The sequence below is a fragment of the Zea mays genome, chromosome 4 (genome assembly GCF_902167145.1).
Source record: "Zea mays cultivar B73 chromosome 4, Zm-B73-REFERENCE-NAM-5.0, whole genome shotgun sequence".
NCBI classification, from domain to species: Eukaryota; Viridiplantae; Streptophyta; class Magnoliopsida; order Poales; family Poaceae; genus Zea; species Zea mays.
In genome coordinates, this window is record NC_050099.1 from 177,758,074 (window position 1) to 177,775,129 (window position 17,056).

The 17,056-nt window shown below is 46.4% G+C and overlaps 1 protein-coding gene across 3 annotated transcripts in view; it reads right to left on the minus strand.

Moving 5' to 3' along the window:
• LOC100170250 (starch synthase V) overlaps positions 1 to 17,056 on the minus strand; it is a 41,425-nt gene that overhangs the window by 9,247 nt on the left and 15,122 nt on the right. For 2 of the 3 annotated variants that reach the window (XR_004857505.1, NM_001130131.1), the window contains 3 exon segments: positions 16,934 to 17,014; positions 16,773 to 16,841; positions 16,553 to 16,666 (listed from right to left, as the gene is read on the minus strand). Coding sequence is in view for 1 of the 3 variants with exons in the window: in NM_001130131.1 (NP_001123603.1) it covers positions 16,553 to 16,666; positions 16,773 to 16,841; positions 16,934 to 17,014 (264 nt within the window). In the remaining 2 variants the exon portion in view is untranslated. 3 annotated transcript variants of the gene reach the window in all.

A 17,056-nucleotide genomic window follows, 5' to 3' on the forward strand; every position in this document is an offset into this window, starting at 1 on the left:
AATTATTAGAATTTCAAAACTATAACCAAAGTGGTTAACAAAAATCCAGTGAACTTATAACCACCAGAGCCCCACTACAAAAATACAGAGCACCCCAGCCCAACTTTTTAAGTAGGGAAAATAAATACAAAATGATAATAAGGCATTTTCCCACTAAATCATGAGCAACCCCAAATAATGTGATAATGGGCAACCAAAATTTTGCTAAGTCCATGATGAGGTAAACCACCAGAGAAAAATACAAACCCATGAAAAAGAAGTGAACCCATGCCTTTTGCTAGTAATTTGTGAGAAAGGCCATTTAGCTCAAATAATGCAAACCACCCCTTCCCTTAAGCAAAAGGAAGCCAAACTCCAGAATGATTGCTCTTGCACAAAATACTAGCTAAGAAAAATAAGAACTCTGTTGTTTGATGTTTTTCAAGTATAGTGGTAGTAGAAAGCACCCCTTTGGCTAGAAACCTTAAGAAAATCTTGGGGAAAGAATTAAAGGGTATTAATGACTAGAAATTTGTATCAAGTCATGTTACAACACCTAAAAGCCAGCAAAAATAAGTTTTTGAAAACTACCCACTGTTAAAAAATAGTTGTAGTTCAAAGTACCCCTTCTGCCCTAAAACTTGGTAATTTTATCCAGAGAAAACCATTCACTTTCTGAACCCCAAATTTTGAGACAGAGAATCATACACCAGTAACAAGCCACTGTAATTTTTGCAGAATTTTTGGAATTTTATAAAAGCAACTTGTAGTTCAAACCTACTCCAAAACATTAAAGAGAATAAAAGAAAAGAGAAGAAGGAATAAACCTCATCCCATTAAAACTAACCCAATTTACCAAGTATACCACTAAGGGTTTTACATAAGTAAAGTTAACTTGTTTTAAACTCAAAAGATCCTACACCTTTAAAAGTTGTAATTTCTAAAAGCACATATCCTATCATGCATATATCTTACGCATTGCATTCATTAGATTGTAATCTTGCCGACGGAGAGTACGTGCTCATCCCCGAGCAAGGACATGTCCAAGAGGAGGACCAGGAGCAGGCTTCAGAGGCTGCTATTGAGGATCTCCCCGCAGCCCCAGCAATTGAAGGCAAGCCCCGGTTTTATGCATAACCGTATTATTATATGCTACTTTACTACACTTAATGCTTGTAGGATTGTAATGTGCACTTAAGTGTAGGAGTTGCTTGAAACCTCTAGTTGCATGAACTTAGGATTCCTTTTTGAGATGAATACTAGTATGCTAGGTCGAGTAGCTGCTTGCTAATCAGGATCTCGGTAGAAGTCGAGTGATTTTTCTAGCACTCGCGCGAGGTCAGGAATTGACTGTATTCATCTTAATAATGGGATATATGTTGGTCCGTGGACTTGGATCCAGGGAGGATGCCTTGTCCAGGAGACGGGAAAAATGAATTAAGGATTAATGTGTGGATACCTGAGTCAAGCTTTTGAACGTACTAAGCACATGCCGGGAAAAATGGTAACCGGTAAACCTAGTACCTGAGTGAAGCCGGGCGCTGACTTTATCCCTCATGCGACCTGAGACAGGGTCTCCCATGCTAGCTATGGTGGGTACAAGTGCGGCCACTGCACGACGGCAGTCGGGGTCAGTGGAGCATTGTATGCCAAGGCGGTGAGGCCTGGACGCGAACGGGGAATCGATGGGGACGGTTGTCATGTGTGGGGTCGGAGTACCCTGACATGCCGTGTGTTTAGGTTTACCTTGCAAGGTTTTAAAACTCGATTCGAATCGTCTGCTTCTCGCAGCTAATGAGACTGCTTGATTCCTTGTACTGCATCGAGTAAGAAGCGAAATGTGGATTACATGAGATAACTTGTTGATTGAGCTAATTGCTTGTTACCATGTATGCTTAGAAGGAGCAAATCTAGCTAAGTTAATGATGGTAGAATTTGAAAAGCTAAAAGTTGATTTTAGAAACAGCTAGTGCTTTTGGCAAACCAAACCCCTCAGCCAAACAGCTGCATAGTCTAGAGGTAGAGGAGTAGACTCCTCACACCGGTTAAGTCTAGCTGAGTATTAGTATACTCAGCCTTGCTTGTGGCACCATTTTTGCAGGTACCATGCAGGATGTAGTTGATGGTGTGACTTGGCCTACCACCCTGCCACCGGGTTGGACGGTCGAGTGGGATGTTGCTCCGGCAGGAGAGGAGCATGAGGAGTAGTGGGCTAGGCCTTGCCCATTTCCTCATTACCGACGACATCGATTATCCGCTGCACTTTAATTTGTCAACTTTACTTGCTACTCAAAAACTCCGATTTATGTAATAACCCAGTACTTAATTTGAGGTTTCCTGTTTTATTGTATTTCTTCTGTGACTCACCTTCGAGTGAGATTGTGGAATTTGATCCTGGTTAAGTGGCTCTATCAGACTAGATCTGAGGGACTGACGGGTTATTCCAATTTAAGTGTGTTACGACCCCTGAGGCGTGACTTAGGCACTTAAGCTGGAATAATTCGGGCGGTTCTGCCACAGCTGGTATCGGAGCAAATTCCACCACAGAGAAGGACAATAAACCATGAATGCCAATTTTCAAAATCTAAAATTTGCCTAGAAGCTACTACGGATCGTCAGGACTAGATCGCTAGACCTAGGACGAAAGGCCTTAGGCATAGAGGGAGAAATAGGTGGCTAACTAATTAGGCCCTGTGGGCCAATACTTATATTTTAGGATGCCCTAAAAAGGCACCCTATTTTCCTTTTGAGAGGCAACGTTTCTTTCCGCATGCATGCATTATAAAACATAAAGAGGAATTAAAATTGAGCTAACCCCCCTTTTCTTCGAAATCATCCGGGCTCTCTTTTTCTTTTTCCTTCCACCATAATCTTTATCTTTGATTCCCTTCCGCAGATGAATTCACCCACCCCCGCCAGTGGAGGAGACTCTCGTTTCAGTTCTGACTTCCTTTCTCGCGATGGCTTTCCTTCCATTTTGTGGGAAGTGCTTAACTCCGCCGGTTACCCTACGCCCCCTTTGTACACGGTGCAGTTGTATGAGGAGCATCGGGTACCTCGTTGTCGGGTCTGGCTAACTTTGGAGGCTCATCCCCTTCAGCCGGGTTGGCGTTCTCTTGATTCTGAGACGATTGGACTCAGGACGGACGACACCGTTGAGGCAGCAGCCATGAAGACTCTGACGACTTTCTGTGGCTACCATCCCCTGGAGATGGTGATGCACCCCTTGGGACTCTTCCCTGCTGAGAAGAAGGATGATCCCATGTGGTGTAACCGCGTGAGCCATGTGAAGGATGTGTGGGCAATGTATCCTGACTTGGTTGGGAGGGTCACTGTTCAGTGCATGAGTGCGCTGTACCGCCTTCAGGCCCTTCAGAGCGATGCTATGACACTTCTTGCTAACACCGCTCAGGCTGCCAAGCTCACCCTCGACAGTCGGGAAGATTTTGTGGTCGACCTATCCACAGAGTTGGTGGAGAAGGATCTGCAGGTGGAAAGGCTGAGCCAGCGTATTACCACCCTGGAGCAGCAAGTGGAGATCCGAGATAACACTATTGATGTCTTGGAGAACCAGCTTCATGACGTGCAGAGGGAACTTGAAGAAGCCAATGACCACTTGGACATGCACCACCTGGAAATGGAGGCCAATGAAGCAGGAAGCGAGGGAGAAGAGGCTCCCGAGGAGCTAGGACCAGCCCCTGGTGCCAATGGGACTACCTCCGCGATACCTCCTTCACCCGTATCCAGTGTCGCATCCACCGCTCAGGGTTAAGCAGTCGCTTTGACATTTTTAGGCGGATAGAAACCTATGCGAGCTTAGTAGTATCACATTTTGGACTAGGCTTGTGGGTACCTTCCCCTGATTAATGTAACCCTGTAAACTTTTGATATCTGTGGGATCCTTGTCACCATGTTATCTTCATTTCGAACCTAATATTATGATTATAGCATTTTCCTTCCATATGAGATGATATCTTGTCATACGGAAATGTGAATTGGGATAACAATGGCGACAATCTCTGTTTTCAGATGGCAGCGAGGCAGCGTCGCGGGCAAAATGAGCAAGCTCCCCCGCCACCTCCTCCAGCTCCCACAGTGCAGGAGCTGATGGCCCAGCAGAATGAAATTCTGCGACAGCTCTTGCAGCGCCAGCCCCACCAACAGCATCATGGTGGAGGCCAGCATCAGCGACCTCCGGCTATGGCAACATACCAGGAGTTTCTGAGCACGCAGCCGCCCTTGTTCACCAAGGCAGAGGATCCGTTGGACGCCGACGTGTGGCTTCGCGTCGTCGAGTCCAAGTTTCCCCTCCTCACGGGAGACTGCCCTGATGAGGCCAAGGCTCGCTTCGCCGCACAACAGCTTCGCGGCCCTGCTCGGACTTGGTGGGACCACTTCCGTGCTATGCTCCCCGCTGATCGTGAAGTATCTTGGGAGGAATTCAAGACTGCCTTCAGAGGACACCACATTCCAGCTGGCATTCTTGATCGGAAGTTGAATGAATTCCTGGCCCTCAATCAAGGAACCCGCACGGTACTGCAGTATGCGCAAGCCTTCAACGACTTATGCCAGTATGCAGGGTATCATGCTGATTCTGATGAAAAGAAGAGGGATCGCTTCCGCAGGGGTCTCAATACCAAGCTGCGGGAACGACTCAACACTGTCCGGGCCGATAGCTTCAATGAGTTGGTCAACATGGCCATCTCTCAGGAGGATTGCATTGTTGCTCACCGGGCAGAGAAGAAGAGGAAGGCACCAATGGCAGCACCATCCGCTCAGGCTCAGAGGTTCCGGATTGTTTCTCACAATCAGAGCAGGGGTTTTCAGCAGCAGGCAGGCAGATGGGTGATCAGGCCACCTCAGCAGCAGCAGCAGCCGGCACCCAACCGCTATCCAGCTCCCGCCCCAAGGAACAATCAGCCTCCTCAGCAGCAGCAGTTCCGCCAGGGCAATGGGAACAAGTGTTTCACTTGTGGCAATGTGGGCCACTATGCCAAGAATTGTCCTAGGAACCAGCAGAGGCAGATGCCAGCACCAAATCAAGACAAGGGAAGAAAGCAGAAGGTGCAAGTCAGGCAAGGGAAGCTCAACTTCACTGCTCTAGAGGAAGTGCCAGAAGGAGCTCCTATCATGACCGGTACCTTTTCAGTTTATAATCAACCTGCTTTAATTCTGTTTGATTCTGGTGCATCTCATAGTTTCATTAGCCAAAAGTTCAGTGCTAATTGCAAACTGCCATTCTCTCACTCAAAAGGGTCATTCATGATAGTCACACCTGGGGGTAAAATTGCAACTAATCAATTAAACCAAAGTGTGCCTATTCAACTGGGAAGCCACATTATCAAAACCACTCTTCTTGTGTTGGGATTGGAAAATGTGGACATTATTCTAGGAGCAAATTGGATGACCTTGCACCAAGTTGTGCTTGACGTAGCCAGTCGTACCGTGGAAGTTAATTCTCCCTTCTGCGGAAATTTCACTTTGATTCTGCCTAGTCAGGGTTCTTCTCAGTCATGTGCTTTCTCTATGACGGAGTTACCCCTGAAGAAGATCCCAGTGGTCTGTGAGTATGCAGATGTCTTTCCTGATGAATTGCCAGGAATGCCACCGGACCGGGATATTGAGTTCGCCATCGAGTTGCAACCGGGAACGACCCCAATTTCCAAGAGGCCCTACCGAATGCCACCCGCTGAGTTGGCAGAGTTGAAGAAGCAGTTGCAAGAGTTGCTGGATAAGGGATTTATTCGCCCAAGCACTTCGCCTTGGGGCTGTCCAGCACTGTTTGTGAAGAAGAAGGATGAAAGCTTGAGGCTGTGTATAGATTACCGCCCTCTTAATGCGGTAACTATCAAGAACAAGTATCCTTTGCCTCGTATTGATGTTCTTTTTGACCAGTTGGTCGGAGCCAAGGTGTTTTCCAAGATAGACCTTCGCTCTGGCTACCATCAGATCAAAATACGAGCAAGTGATGTTCCGAAGACGGCATTCTCAACCAGATATGGGCTATATGAATTCTTGGTGATGTCATTCGGGCTGACAAATGCACCAGCATATTTCATGTATCTGATGAATTCTGTTTTTATGCCGGAATTGGACAAGTTCGTGGTGGTTTTCATCGATGATATCCTGGTGTACTCGAAGAACGAAGAAGAGCATGCCGGGCATTTGCATGTAGTACTTCAACGTCTGCGAGAGCACCACCTTTATGCCAAGTTATCCAAATGTGATTTTTGGCTAAAGGAAATCAAATTCTTGGGTCACACTATCTCTCAGGCTGGAATAGCTGTTGATCCTGACAAAGTGCAAGAGGTGATGAACTGGAGGCCACCAACGACTGTTCGCCAGATTCGGAGTTTTCTAGGATTAGCTGGTTATTACCGAAGATTTATTCCGGACTTCTCTCGAATTGCGAAGCCTATTACTGAGTTGCTGAAGAAAGAAGTCAAATTTGTGTGGAGTCAGAAGTGCGAAGATGCCTTCCATGCGTTAAGGCAGCATCTGACCACAGCACCAGTATTGGCGCAACCCGACAGCAGCAAGCCTTTTGATGTGTATTGCGATGCCTCTGGCACCGGGCTAGGTTGTGTCTTGATGCAAGACAACCGAGTCATTGCTTATGCCTCAAGAGCACTCAGGCCTCATGAGCAAAATTATCCTACTCATGACCTTGAGTTAGCAGCAGTGGTTCATGCATTGAAGATGTGGAGGCACTATCTAATGGGAACCCACTGCAACATCTTCACTGATCATAAGAGCCTTAAGTACATTTTTACTCAGGCTGATCTCAACATGAGGCAGAGAAGATGGCTAGAGCTGATCAAGGATTATGACCTGGAGGTACATTATCACCCAGGGAAGGCTAATGTGGTAGCAGATGCCTTGAGTCGGAAGTTGCAATGCAACTGTATTCTGATGGATTCTCATGTTAACACCTTGTGTGATGAGTTGAGCAAGATGCAGATTGAAGTGATTCCTTCTGGTTCTTTGTCTCACATTGCTGTTGAGCCAGCCTTGCAAGACCAGATTATCATGGCCCAGCTCAATGACAAGGGAGTGCAGATTATCAAGAAGAATCTTCATCAGAAGGTTGAGAAGTATAATTGTTTCCGCCAGGATGAGAAGGGTGTGTTATGGTTCAAAAACAGATTGGTAATTCCTAAGGACCAGGATCTCAAGAAGAAAATTTTGGATGAGGCTCATCTCTCCAAATTCTCTATGCATCCGGGAAGCACCAAGATGTACCATGATCTGAAGCTTGTGTACTGGTGGACCAGAATGAAGAGGGAGATAGCCCAGTATGTATCAGAGTGTGACACCTGTCAGAGGATAAAGGCAAGCCACTTGAAGTCCGCTGGAGCTTTGCAACCACTGTCCGTACCTTCGTGGAAGTGGGACGACATCAGCATGGATTTCATTGTGGGTCTACCCAACACCTCTCGTCATCATGATTCGATTTGGGTTATTGTGGACCGATTGACGAAAGTGGCACATTTTCTTCCTGTGCACACCACTGATAAGGCTCAGAAGTATGCAGAATTATATATCGACCGGATCGTGTGTTTGCATGGATTACCTCGGACCATTGTTTCTGACCGAGGAGCCCAATTTGTTGCCAGATTTTGGGAACAATTGCAAGAGTCTTTGGGAACCAAGCTAATCAGGAGTTCAGCTTACCACCCACAGACAGATGGTCAGACGGAAAGGGTAAACCAGATTCTGGAGGATATGCTGAGAGCTTGTGCGATCGATTGTGGCAAGAACTGGGATAAGCACCTCTCCTTGGCAGAGTTTGCTTATAACAATAGTTATCAATCCAGCCTAAAGATGGCACCTTTTGAAGCTCTCTATGGAAGAAGGTGCAGGACACCACTCAATTGGTCTCAGCCTGGTGAAAGAGAAGTTTTTGGACCTGACTTAGTGATTGAAGCCGAAAGGAAGGTCAAGCTAATCAGGAAGAATCTAGAAGCTGCTCAGGCCAGGCAGAAGAGCTATCATGATAGAAGAAGGAAACCTCTCCAGTTCGAGGTGGGAAGTTTCGTATACCTCAAGGTATCACCCACCAAGGGAGTGCAGAGGTTTGGGATCAAAGGCAAGCTAGCCCCTCGTTACATTGGACCTTATGAGATCATAGAAGCATGTGGACCCGTAGCATACAAGTTGAAGTTACCTTCAAATATGTCTGCCATTCACAGTGTATTCCATGTATCTCAGCTGAAGAAGTGTGTTCGATTGCCGACTGAGATCCTAGCAGAGCCAGAATTGGAGATAGAGCCAGATCTCTCGTACCAAGAGTACCCCTCCAAGATTCTGGATTGCAAGGAAAGATCAACTCGGGTTAAATCAATCAAGATGTTTAAGGTCCAGTGGAGTAATCACTCAGAGGAGGAAGCTACTTGGGAAACCGAGGAATTCTTAAGATCCAACTTCCCCGATTGCCTACCTAAGGAAGCTGGTATGTAATCACCCCCAACCCCTCCTCCTGCCTTTTGAATCTAATTTCCAAAAATATGATCTTAATTCAGAATGAAATGACTATAAAGTAAAACTTAAAAGGACTTCCTTCTGAAGTTGCAAAGAGAATGACATTCGAAGAGCAGTTTTGCCCTAATAATAACAATCCCCACCCTTTTCCTATCAGTCTCACCCTTCGCTTCACCCCGGGAGGACTCTGGCCCGAATCTCGGGACGAGATTCCTTTAAGGGGGGAAGGCTGTGACACCCCAGTGTCACCTAGGGTTTCTCTTAAAAAGCCAAACCAAGAACCATTATTTTATGTGAACCAAAGTAAGCATGAGCATCAAAATAACTTAAGTAAGAAAGAATTCACCAAGTATATGCTTAAAAGTGTCATGATCAAGACAATTGAGTCTCTTAAAGGATAAGAATGTGCAACCCTAATTAAGAACCCTAAGTGAACCCCATGAACAAAATTCAAGAGAACAAGCAAAAGGGAATGAAAAGTTTAAAATTTTGAGTTGAGCCAATTATATAAGTTAAAGTATATTTGATAAGCAACAAGATAGATTGAGAAAGCTTAGCCAAAATAATTCAAGAAAACCCCCAAATCAAGCTTCTTTTGTTGGGACTCATTGGGAATTCTGAATTTCAGAATTCTGAAATTCAGACCTTGAGCCAAAGATCAGGGATGTTCACCTTGATCCCTAACTCGAATCCTAATGGCCCCATTGACAAAATTTGTGTCTAACTAACCCCTCCGTCGTGTGCCAGAAGATGGCATTGGGACGCGAGCCCTAGACACGACAAAACTTGGGATTTGCCTCGGGTTTGGGCAGGGAGACAGACCAGATTTCCTGGCTCCATATCTCTGCAACCAGTAGGCAAAATCCTATGACCTCCACACAAGAATGGTAGCTTGTAGGGAGGAGAAGAGGTTTTGTGCACTGACCAAGGCGAGAGCAGGCTCGGATGAGCGACCACACGCGCCAGAGCTTGGGCAGAACGCACGGGCACACGTGTTCGACCCTGGTCGGCACGCCAGAGCTCGCCCAACCCGCGCGCGCGCTCGCCCCGGCGTCCGGTCAAGTCCGCCACGCGCCCACGCCCTCGGCCGTGCCCGCCCGCGCCTATAAAGCCTCCCCGGGCGCACCTCTCTTCACCCCGCACTCACCCTCACCGGCCAGCCACCGTTCCTTAGCTCCGGCGAGCTCATTTCCGCCCGCCATTGCCACCAGAGCTACGGCCGCCGTGGCCAGCCCACTCCAGCCACCCTCCAGCCCAACCAGTGCTTCGGCTAGCTCCGCCAGTAGCCCGTGAAGCTTGCCAAGCCCTCGGACCCGACCGGACTTCACCGGAGGCCCGAGATCAACCTCACCGGACTTCGGTCTTCCGCCGCCGCGCGTGGACCGAGCTATCCAGTGAGTCTCCGACCAATTCCTTTCGCTCATGTCTTCTCTGGCATCCCGTGGACCTCCCTGACCTATTTGATTGAACTATCTCGCCGTGACCAGGCCGGTCTCCTCGCCGCCGACGAGCATCCCCGCCTGCGCGCGTAGACCGACCGACTCCGGCCATCTCCGACGGCGTTCCGCACACCGTTGTGATCCCCGCGACCTCCCCTTCACCATCGACCACTTCACCGGAACAGTCTTGCCGCCGGTAAGCCCCTCCGCCCTTTTCTTCGCCGCGGCTACTGTTTGAGGTAGAAGAAGGACCTCGGGTTAGGTTCTGTAGAACCCGAGGGGTTTTCCGTAATGTCAGCGACTCATGTAAATAGTAACCTAAGGACTGATTCGCGAGAAAAACTTAGAAAAACCGCCAGGGACCCCAGTGCAAAGTGGATTTCCATTAATTAATTCTGTTATTCTTTTTAAAATAACCAGAGAACTTAGAAAATCCATAACTTGATGAAATCTTAATGAAAAGCTGTCAAACCAATTTTGCTAGCTCTGGAATATTATGATCTATCATTTAAAAATAGTAAACCCCATGCTTTCTGTTCAAAATTTTAGAGTTTAAATTTAAAAACAGAAACCCCCTAAACCTTGTTTAATTAAGGAAAATTAGTTTTTCTTTTGTGCTGAGCTTAAGAAAATTTGTAGATGCTTATACCTTAATTAGACACTGTTTAAAAATAGTAAGAGCCCCAGCATTAGAGATTATGATGTAGTTATTCATTTAAAGCCATTTTGTCCAAAACTTAGAAAAAATCAGAAAAGCATTAGAAAATGTTGAACAGTGATTAATAATATTTTTCCTAGTTTACTTATGCAACAGAGAACCTAGGAAAAATGCAGAGACCATTAATTAGGACCAGTTTCTAATTAAGATGCTGTAATTAGCCTTATGTAGACTGAAAATCAATTATTAGAATTTCAAAACTATAACCAAAGTGGTTAACAAAAATCCAGTGAACTTATAACCACCAGAGCCCCACTACAAAAATACAGAGCACCCCAGCCCAACTTTTTAAGTAGGGAAAATAAATACAAAATGATAATAAGGCATTTTCCCACTAAATCATGAGCAACCCCAAATAATGTGATAATGGGCAACCAAAATTTTGCTAAGTCCATGATGAGGTAAACCACCAGAGAAAAATACAAACCCATGAAAAAGAAGTGAACCCATGCCTTTTGCTAGTAATTTGTGAGAAAGGCCATTTAGCTCAAATAATGCAAACCACCCCTTCCCTTAAGCAAAAGGAAGCCAAACTCCAGAATGATTGCTCTTGCACAAAATACTAGCTAAGAAAAATAAGAACTCTGTTGTTTGATGTTTTTCAAGTATAGTGGTAGTAGAAAGCACCCCTTTGGCTAGAAACCTTAAGAAAATCTTGGGGAAAGAATTAAAGGGTATTAATGACTAGAAATTTGTATCAAGTCATGTTACAACACCTAAAAGCCAGCAAAAATAAGTTTTTGAAAACTACCCACTGTTAAAAAATAGTTGTAGTTCAAAGTACCCCTTCTGCCCTAAAACTTGGTAATTTTATCCAGAGAAAACCATTCACTTTCTGAACCCCAAATTTTGAGACAGAGAATCATACACCAGTAACAAGCCACTGTAATTTTTGCAGAATTTTTGGAATTTTATAAAAGCAACTTGTAGTTCAAACCTACTCCAAAACATTAAAGAGAATAAAAGAAAAGAGAAGAAGGAATAAACCTCATCCCATTAAAACTAACCCAATTTACCAAGTATACCACTAAGGGTTTTACATAAGTAAAGTTAACTTGTTTTAAACTCAAAAGATCCTACACCTTTAAAAGTTGTAATTTCTAAAAGCACATATCCTATCATGCATATATCTTACGCATTGCATTCATTAGATTGTAATCTTGCCGACGGAGAGTACGTGCTCATCCCCGAGCAAGGACATGTCCAAGAGGAGGACCAGGAGCAGGCTTCAGAGGCTGCTATTGAGGATCTCCCCGCAGCCCCAGCAATTGAAGGCAAGCCCCGGTTTTATGCATAACCGTATTATTATATGCTACTTTACTACACTTAATGCTTGTAGGATTGTAATGTGCACTTAAGTGTAGGAGTTGCTTGAAACCTCTAGTTGCATGAACTTAGGATTCCTTTTTGAGATGAATACTAGTATGCTAGGTCGAGTAGCTGCTTGCTAATCAGGATCTCGGTAGAAGTCGAGTGATTTTTCTAGCACTCGCGCGAGGTCAGGAATTGACTGTATTCATCTTAATAATGGGATATATGTTGGTCCGTGGACTTGGATCCAGGGAGGATGCCTTGTCCAGGAGACGGGAAAAATGAATTAAGGATTAATGTGTGGATACCTGAGTCAAGCTTTTGAACGTACTAAGCACATGCCGGGAAAAATGGTAACCGGTAAACCTAGTACCTGAGTGAAGCCGGGCGCTGACTTTATCCCTCATGCGACCTGAGACAGGGTCTCCCATGCTAGCTATGGTGGGTACAAGTGCGGCCACTGCACGACGGCAGTCGGGGTCAGTGGAGCATTGTATGCCAAGGCGGTGAGGCCTGGACGCGAACGGGGAATCGATGGGGACGGTTGTCATGTGTGGGGTCGGAGTACCCTGACATGCCGTGTGTTTAGGTTTACCTTGCAAGGTTTTAAAACTCGATTCGAATCGTCTGCTTCTCGCAGCTAATGAGACTGCTTGATTCCTTGTACTGCATCGAGTAAGAAGCGAAATGTGGATTACATGAGATAACTTGTTGATTGAGCTAATTGCTTGTTACCATGTATGCTTAGAAGGAGCAAATCTAGCTAAGTTAATGATGGTAGAATTTGAAAAGCTAAAAGTTGATTTTAGAAACAGCTAGTGCTTTTGGCAAACCAAACCCCTCAGCCAAACAGCTGCATAGTCTAGAGGTAGAGGAGTAGACTCCTCACACCGGTTAAGTCTAGCTGAGTATTAGTATACTCAGCCTTGCTTGTGGCACCATTTTTGCAGGTACCATGCAGGATGTAGTTGATGGTGTGACTTGGCCTACCACCCTGCCACCGGGTTGGACGGTCGAGTGGGATGTTGCTCCGGCAGGAGAGGAGCATGAGGAGTAGTGGGCTAGGCCTTGCCCATTTCCTCATTACCGACGACATCGATTATCCGCTGCACTTTAATTTGTCAACTTTACTTGCTACTCAAAAACTCCGATTTATGTAATAACCCAGTACTTAATTTGAGGTTTCCTGTTTTATTGTATTTCTTCTGTGACTCACCTTCGAGTGAGATTGTGGAATTTGATCCTGGTTAAGTGGCTCTATCAGACTAGATCTGAGGGACTGACGGGTTATTCCAATTTAAGTGTGTTACGACCCCTGAGGCGTGACTTAGGCACTTAAGCTGGAATAATCCGGGCGGTTCTGCCACACGACGCTTCGCTCGACGCCTCTTCCTCTTTCTGCGATGAACTGGTGGAACAGCCTCCCCGGAGCCCGACGCCAACAGCAGGGGTGAATGATATTCGTCCCCGGTGGCCGACTGCAACGGAGAGATTCGCTTCCACACTGATTCCTTGCGCCTGGACATCTGGAAATCACCTCCTTGAGAACTAGATCCTTGCATCCTTGTTAAGCGCTGCCACACCGGTACGCGGGGACTTTGACGTGCACGGTGCGACCTCGATGTCTTCTCCGTATTCTTCTGGTATGAGCACGCAGAAGCCCGGTGGCCGAGACCGTGGCACACCAAACAGCGTGTAGGTCGCCTACAGGCAGCAACGAAGTGGGAGGGAGACAGACAGTTGAAGCATCTACCTCGGAGATCCTTTGGGGACCATCGACGAGGATCAGATGCAGCACGTCTAGCTCTCCTATGCACCACCTCCTGCCAATCACCTTCAGGTTGAGAAGGGAGCACTAGCGATCCAGTCTGCCCTGTTGGACGCCTGCAGCCCGCCTTCCCAGCCGGTATGAAACGGTGAGCAACCTTCAGTGGAGAAGAAGAAGCGTCCACACTCGATAGGGAAGGTTCTGGTCTCCCACCAAGGACGAGCACAACATCCTTATAGGATCGGGATACCGTCCCAGAGCCGCCGGAACTCGAAGGGGCAGGGCTGGCGTCCTTCCACCTCTGAGACTTTGCCCGCCCACCCTGGGGAGCCAAAACGGTGTGCACTGTGTGCACTGAAGAGCCAGAGGCCGGAAGGGATGGGAGGTTTGAGGAGGTGGTCGCCGGTTTCGTGATGAAGTCCGGCGAGATGGGGTGGTGGTGATGGCCGTTGGCGTCCTGGGTGGAGGTGGCTGGGCTGGGGAGGGGAGACGAGGAGTTGGGCGTGGGAGACGAGGGGTTGGGCGTGGGAGACGAGGAGCTGGGGGCTGGACGCGGGGTGGGAGTCGAGGGGCTCATCCGTTCATGTCCTTCATGAACCTAATACACGTAATTATATAAGAACACAGAAGCAATGGAGTGAAGTAAATTTTACCGGTATACCCTGTCCTCTAACAACTGAAGCCCCATATTACACTTCTGCAAGTTAGATTGAGACTGGCATGAGCAAAACTTCAATCCAAGGAGCATCGCAGTAAAGAAAGTAGGAGGTGTTTCGTTTCTATGAACTACTTTTTAGTCCCTCCATTTTTGTCCTAAATTGCCAAATACGGAAACTAAAATAGAGTTTGCGTAAGTTCCTAAATTAGTCCCTAGAAACCAAACACCCCCTTACATAGGGGTGTAACTGTAATTACAAAGGGCTAACCCCAAAACCCTAAATGAGTACTCTAACACCCCCGCGAACTCAACTCTATCCAGTATAGATGTTGAGACTAGATCGAAAATCGGTGAATACACTCGCCGGTAACCCCTTTGTGAAGATGTCCGAGAACTGCAGCGTGATGGGGACGGTGAGAACCCGAACGTCATCGACAGCGACACACTCACGGACAAAGTGTGGGTCGATCTCCACGTGCTTCGTGCGCTAATGCTACACGGGATTGGTGGAGAGGTAGACTGCGTTGACGTTGTCGCAATAGACGAGGGTGGCGTGCTGAAGGGAGTTGTGGAGCTCCTGAAGAAGCTGGCGCAGCCAGTAGGCCTTTCCACACCGTTGGCCAGAGCGCGACACTCAGCCTCCGCGCTGGAGCGAGAGACGACGGGCTGCCGCTTGGCGGCCCAGGAGACGAGGTTGCCGTCCAAGAACACGACATAACCGGAAGTAGACCGGCACGTGTCGGGAAAGCCAACCCAGTCAGTGTCGATGTAGACCACGAGCTCCAACATCGGGGAGGGTCGAAGTACAAGGCCGCAGTCGAGTAAGCCACGAAGGTAGCGTAGGATCCGCTTGAGAGCGGTGAGATGAGGCTCCCGCAGGGTGTGCATATGTAGGCACACCTGCTGGACGGCGTAGGCGATGTCGGACTTGGAGAAGGTCAGGTACTGGAGGGCGTTGGTTAGGCTCCGGTAGAACGTCGCGTCGACGACCGGGGGCCCGTCGTCCTCAGAGAGCTTCAAGTTGGAATTGAAACCCTAACCCTAACTTAGAGTTAGGAGATGTATTAATAGACTCAGGTTGTTGGGCCTGGCTCATTACATAGGGGTATAACTGTAATTATAAGGGGCTAACCCCAAAACCCTAAACGGGTACTCTAACAGAACCACGCAGGAGAACGGTGCGTCATTTCATTAAGAAGAAAAAGGATACCCCCCTGAAAAAATCAGCCACCCCTAGGGGGAGGGGTGGGTACAACTCATACACTTACATACTAACAAACCCTGAGGCGACCCTAAGGCCGACTCTAGCAAATTACCTAAAGTTTACCCATATGCATTGTTTTGTATTGTTCTACATTGTAGACTGCACTGTTTGCAGAGTATAGTTTAAATATAAGTATGAGAATGGGTAAACTGCTGGATATAGTCTAAGTGATCCAGCCTTTAGGAGCAAATCCTAGAGAGCTGAAGCCCCAGCCATGCACCATAACTGCCCCATTCGGGCACCATAGCTGAAGCCCAGCCTTTAGTTCAGTATTTCACCCTCTGATTCACACTTATAAATCAGTATTCCTCCTTCCATCAAATCCAACATCACTTAGGGCTTGTTTGGATCGCTGCATAACTTGCCACACTTTGTCTAACTTTTCTGTCTAAGGTTATTTCTTCAATTCGAACGACTAACATTAGGTAAAGTGTGGTACAGTTAGCCATGAACCAAACAGGCCCTTACTTTCTAACCTACTAGCTAGGGATGGTAATGGATCACGATCCAAATGTTTCTTCACAATTCGTTTGTGCTATTAATTAATTTTAGTTAAAAGTGAATAAAAATAGAGCTCGATTATAATCCGATCCAACCCTTAAATTTTATACTGTAAAACTTAGAGCCTATTACCACCCCTCTTGCAACCCTACAGATCTGAGTCTCGGTTTACTGAGCATAAGTTGAAAAATGTTGGATTCGCATACAACTCTTAGTTTAAAAGTGAGAGCCTAGCTCAATTGCTGGGATGAGAGGTGTGGTCATGCATCCCAACCATAGGTTCAAATCTTCTTCAACTCTAATTTGGTTTCTTATTTTCTTCCTAATGAAAAAACGCCTAACTCCTCCTAGGTTGGTCCGATTTTTTTACATACAGCTCTTAGTTTAATAATTATTGAAAAAAACAGGAAAAAAGAAGGCTGGTTTCGCATACCGCTATTTGCAGTGATGGATCTTGGAAGGAAGAGCAAAGAATGATATCAGAGCCTGCATATATTAAATGTGCCAGAGCTTCATCATATGCCTCAACAAATGCTATTTTGTCTCCCTGTTTGAGTAAACCGAACAAATGATAAAGAAATGAAATTGCGTTAAACATGTGACTTGCCATGATTGTAGAAAGCCTAAACAAGTTAGACACGGAATAGTGATACCTTTATCTCTCCCTTTAATGCTTGCAAAATTGAGTTCACAACAGACCCTAACGTTTCCATGATGATGACCTGTACATTATAAACTCTTGCAACTGTGCTAGCAGAGAAATAAACTGTTTAAGTCCCAAGGAAGTTATCTAACAAAGTACTCTACCACACACCTGAGTATTCCTGTGCAGAGCAACATGAACTGCTTCTTTAAGACTATGGACATCTGAATTATCATCACAGATACATCCTACCTGACAAATGGTGCTTACCTGATGTTACATTCAATGTAGTAA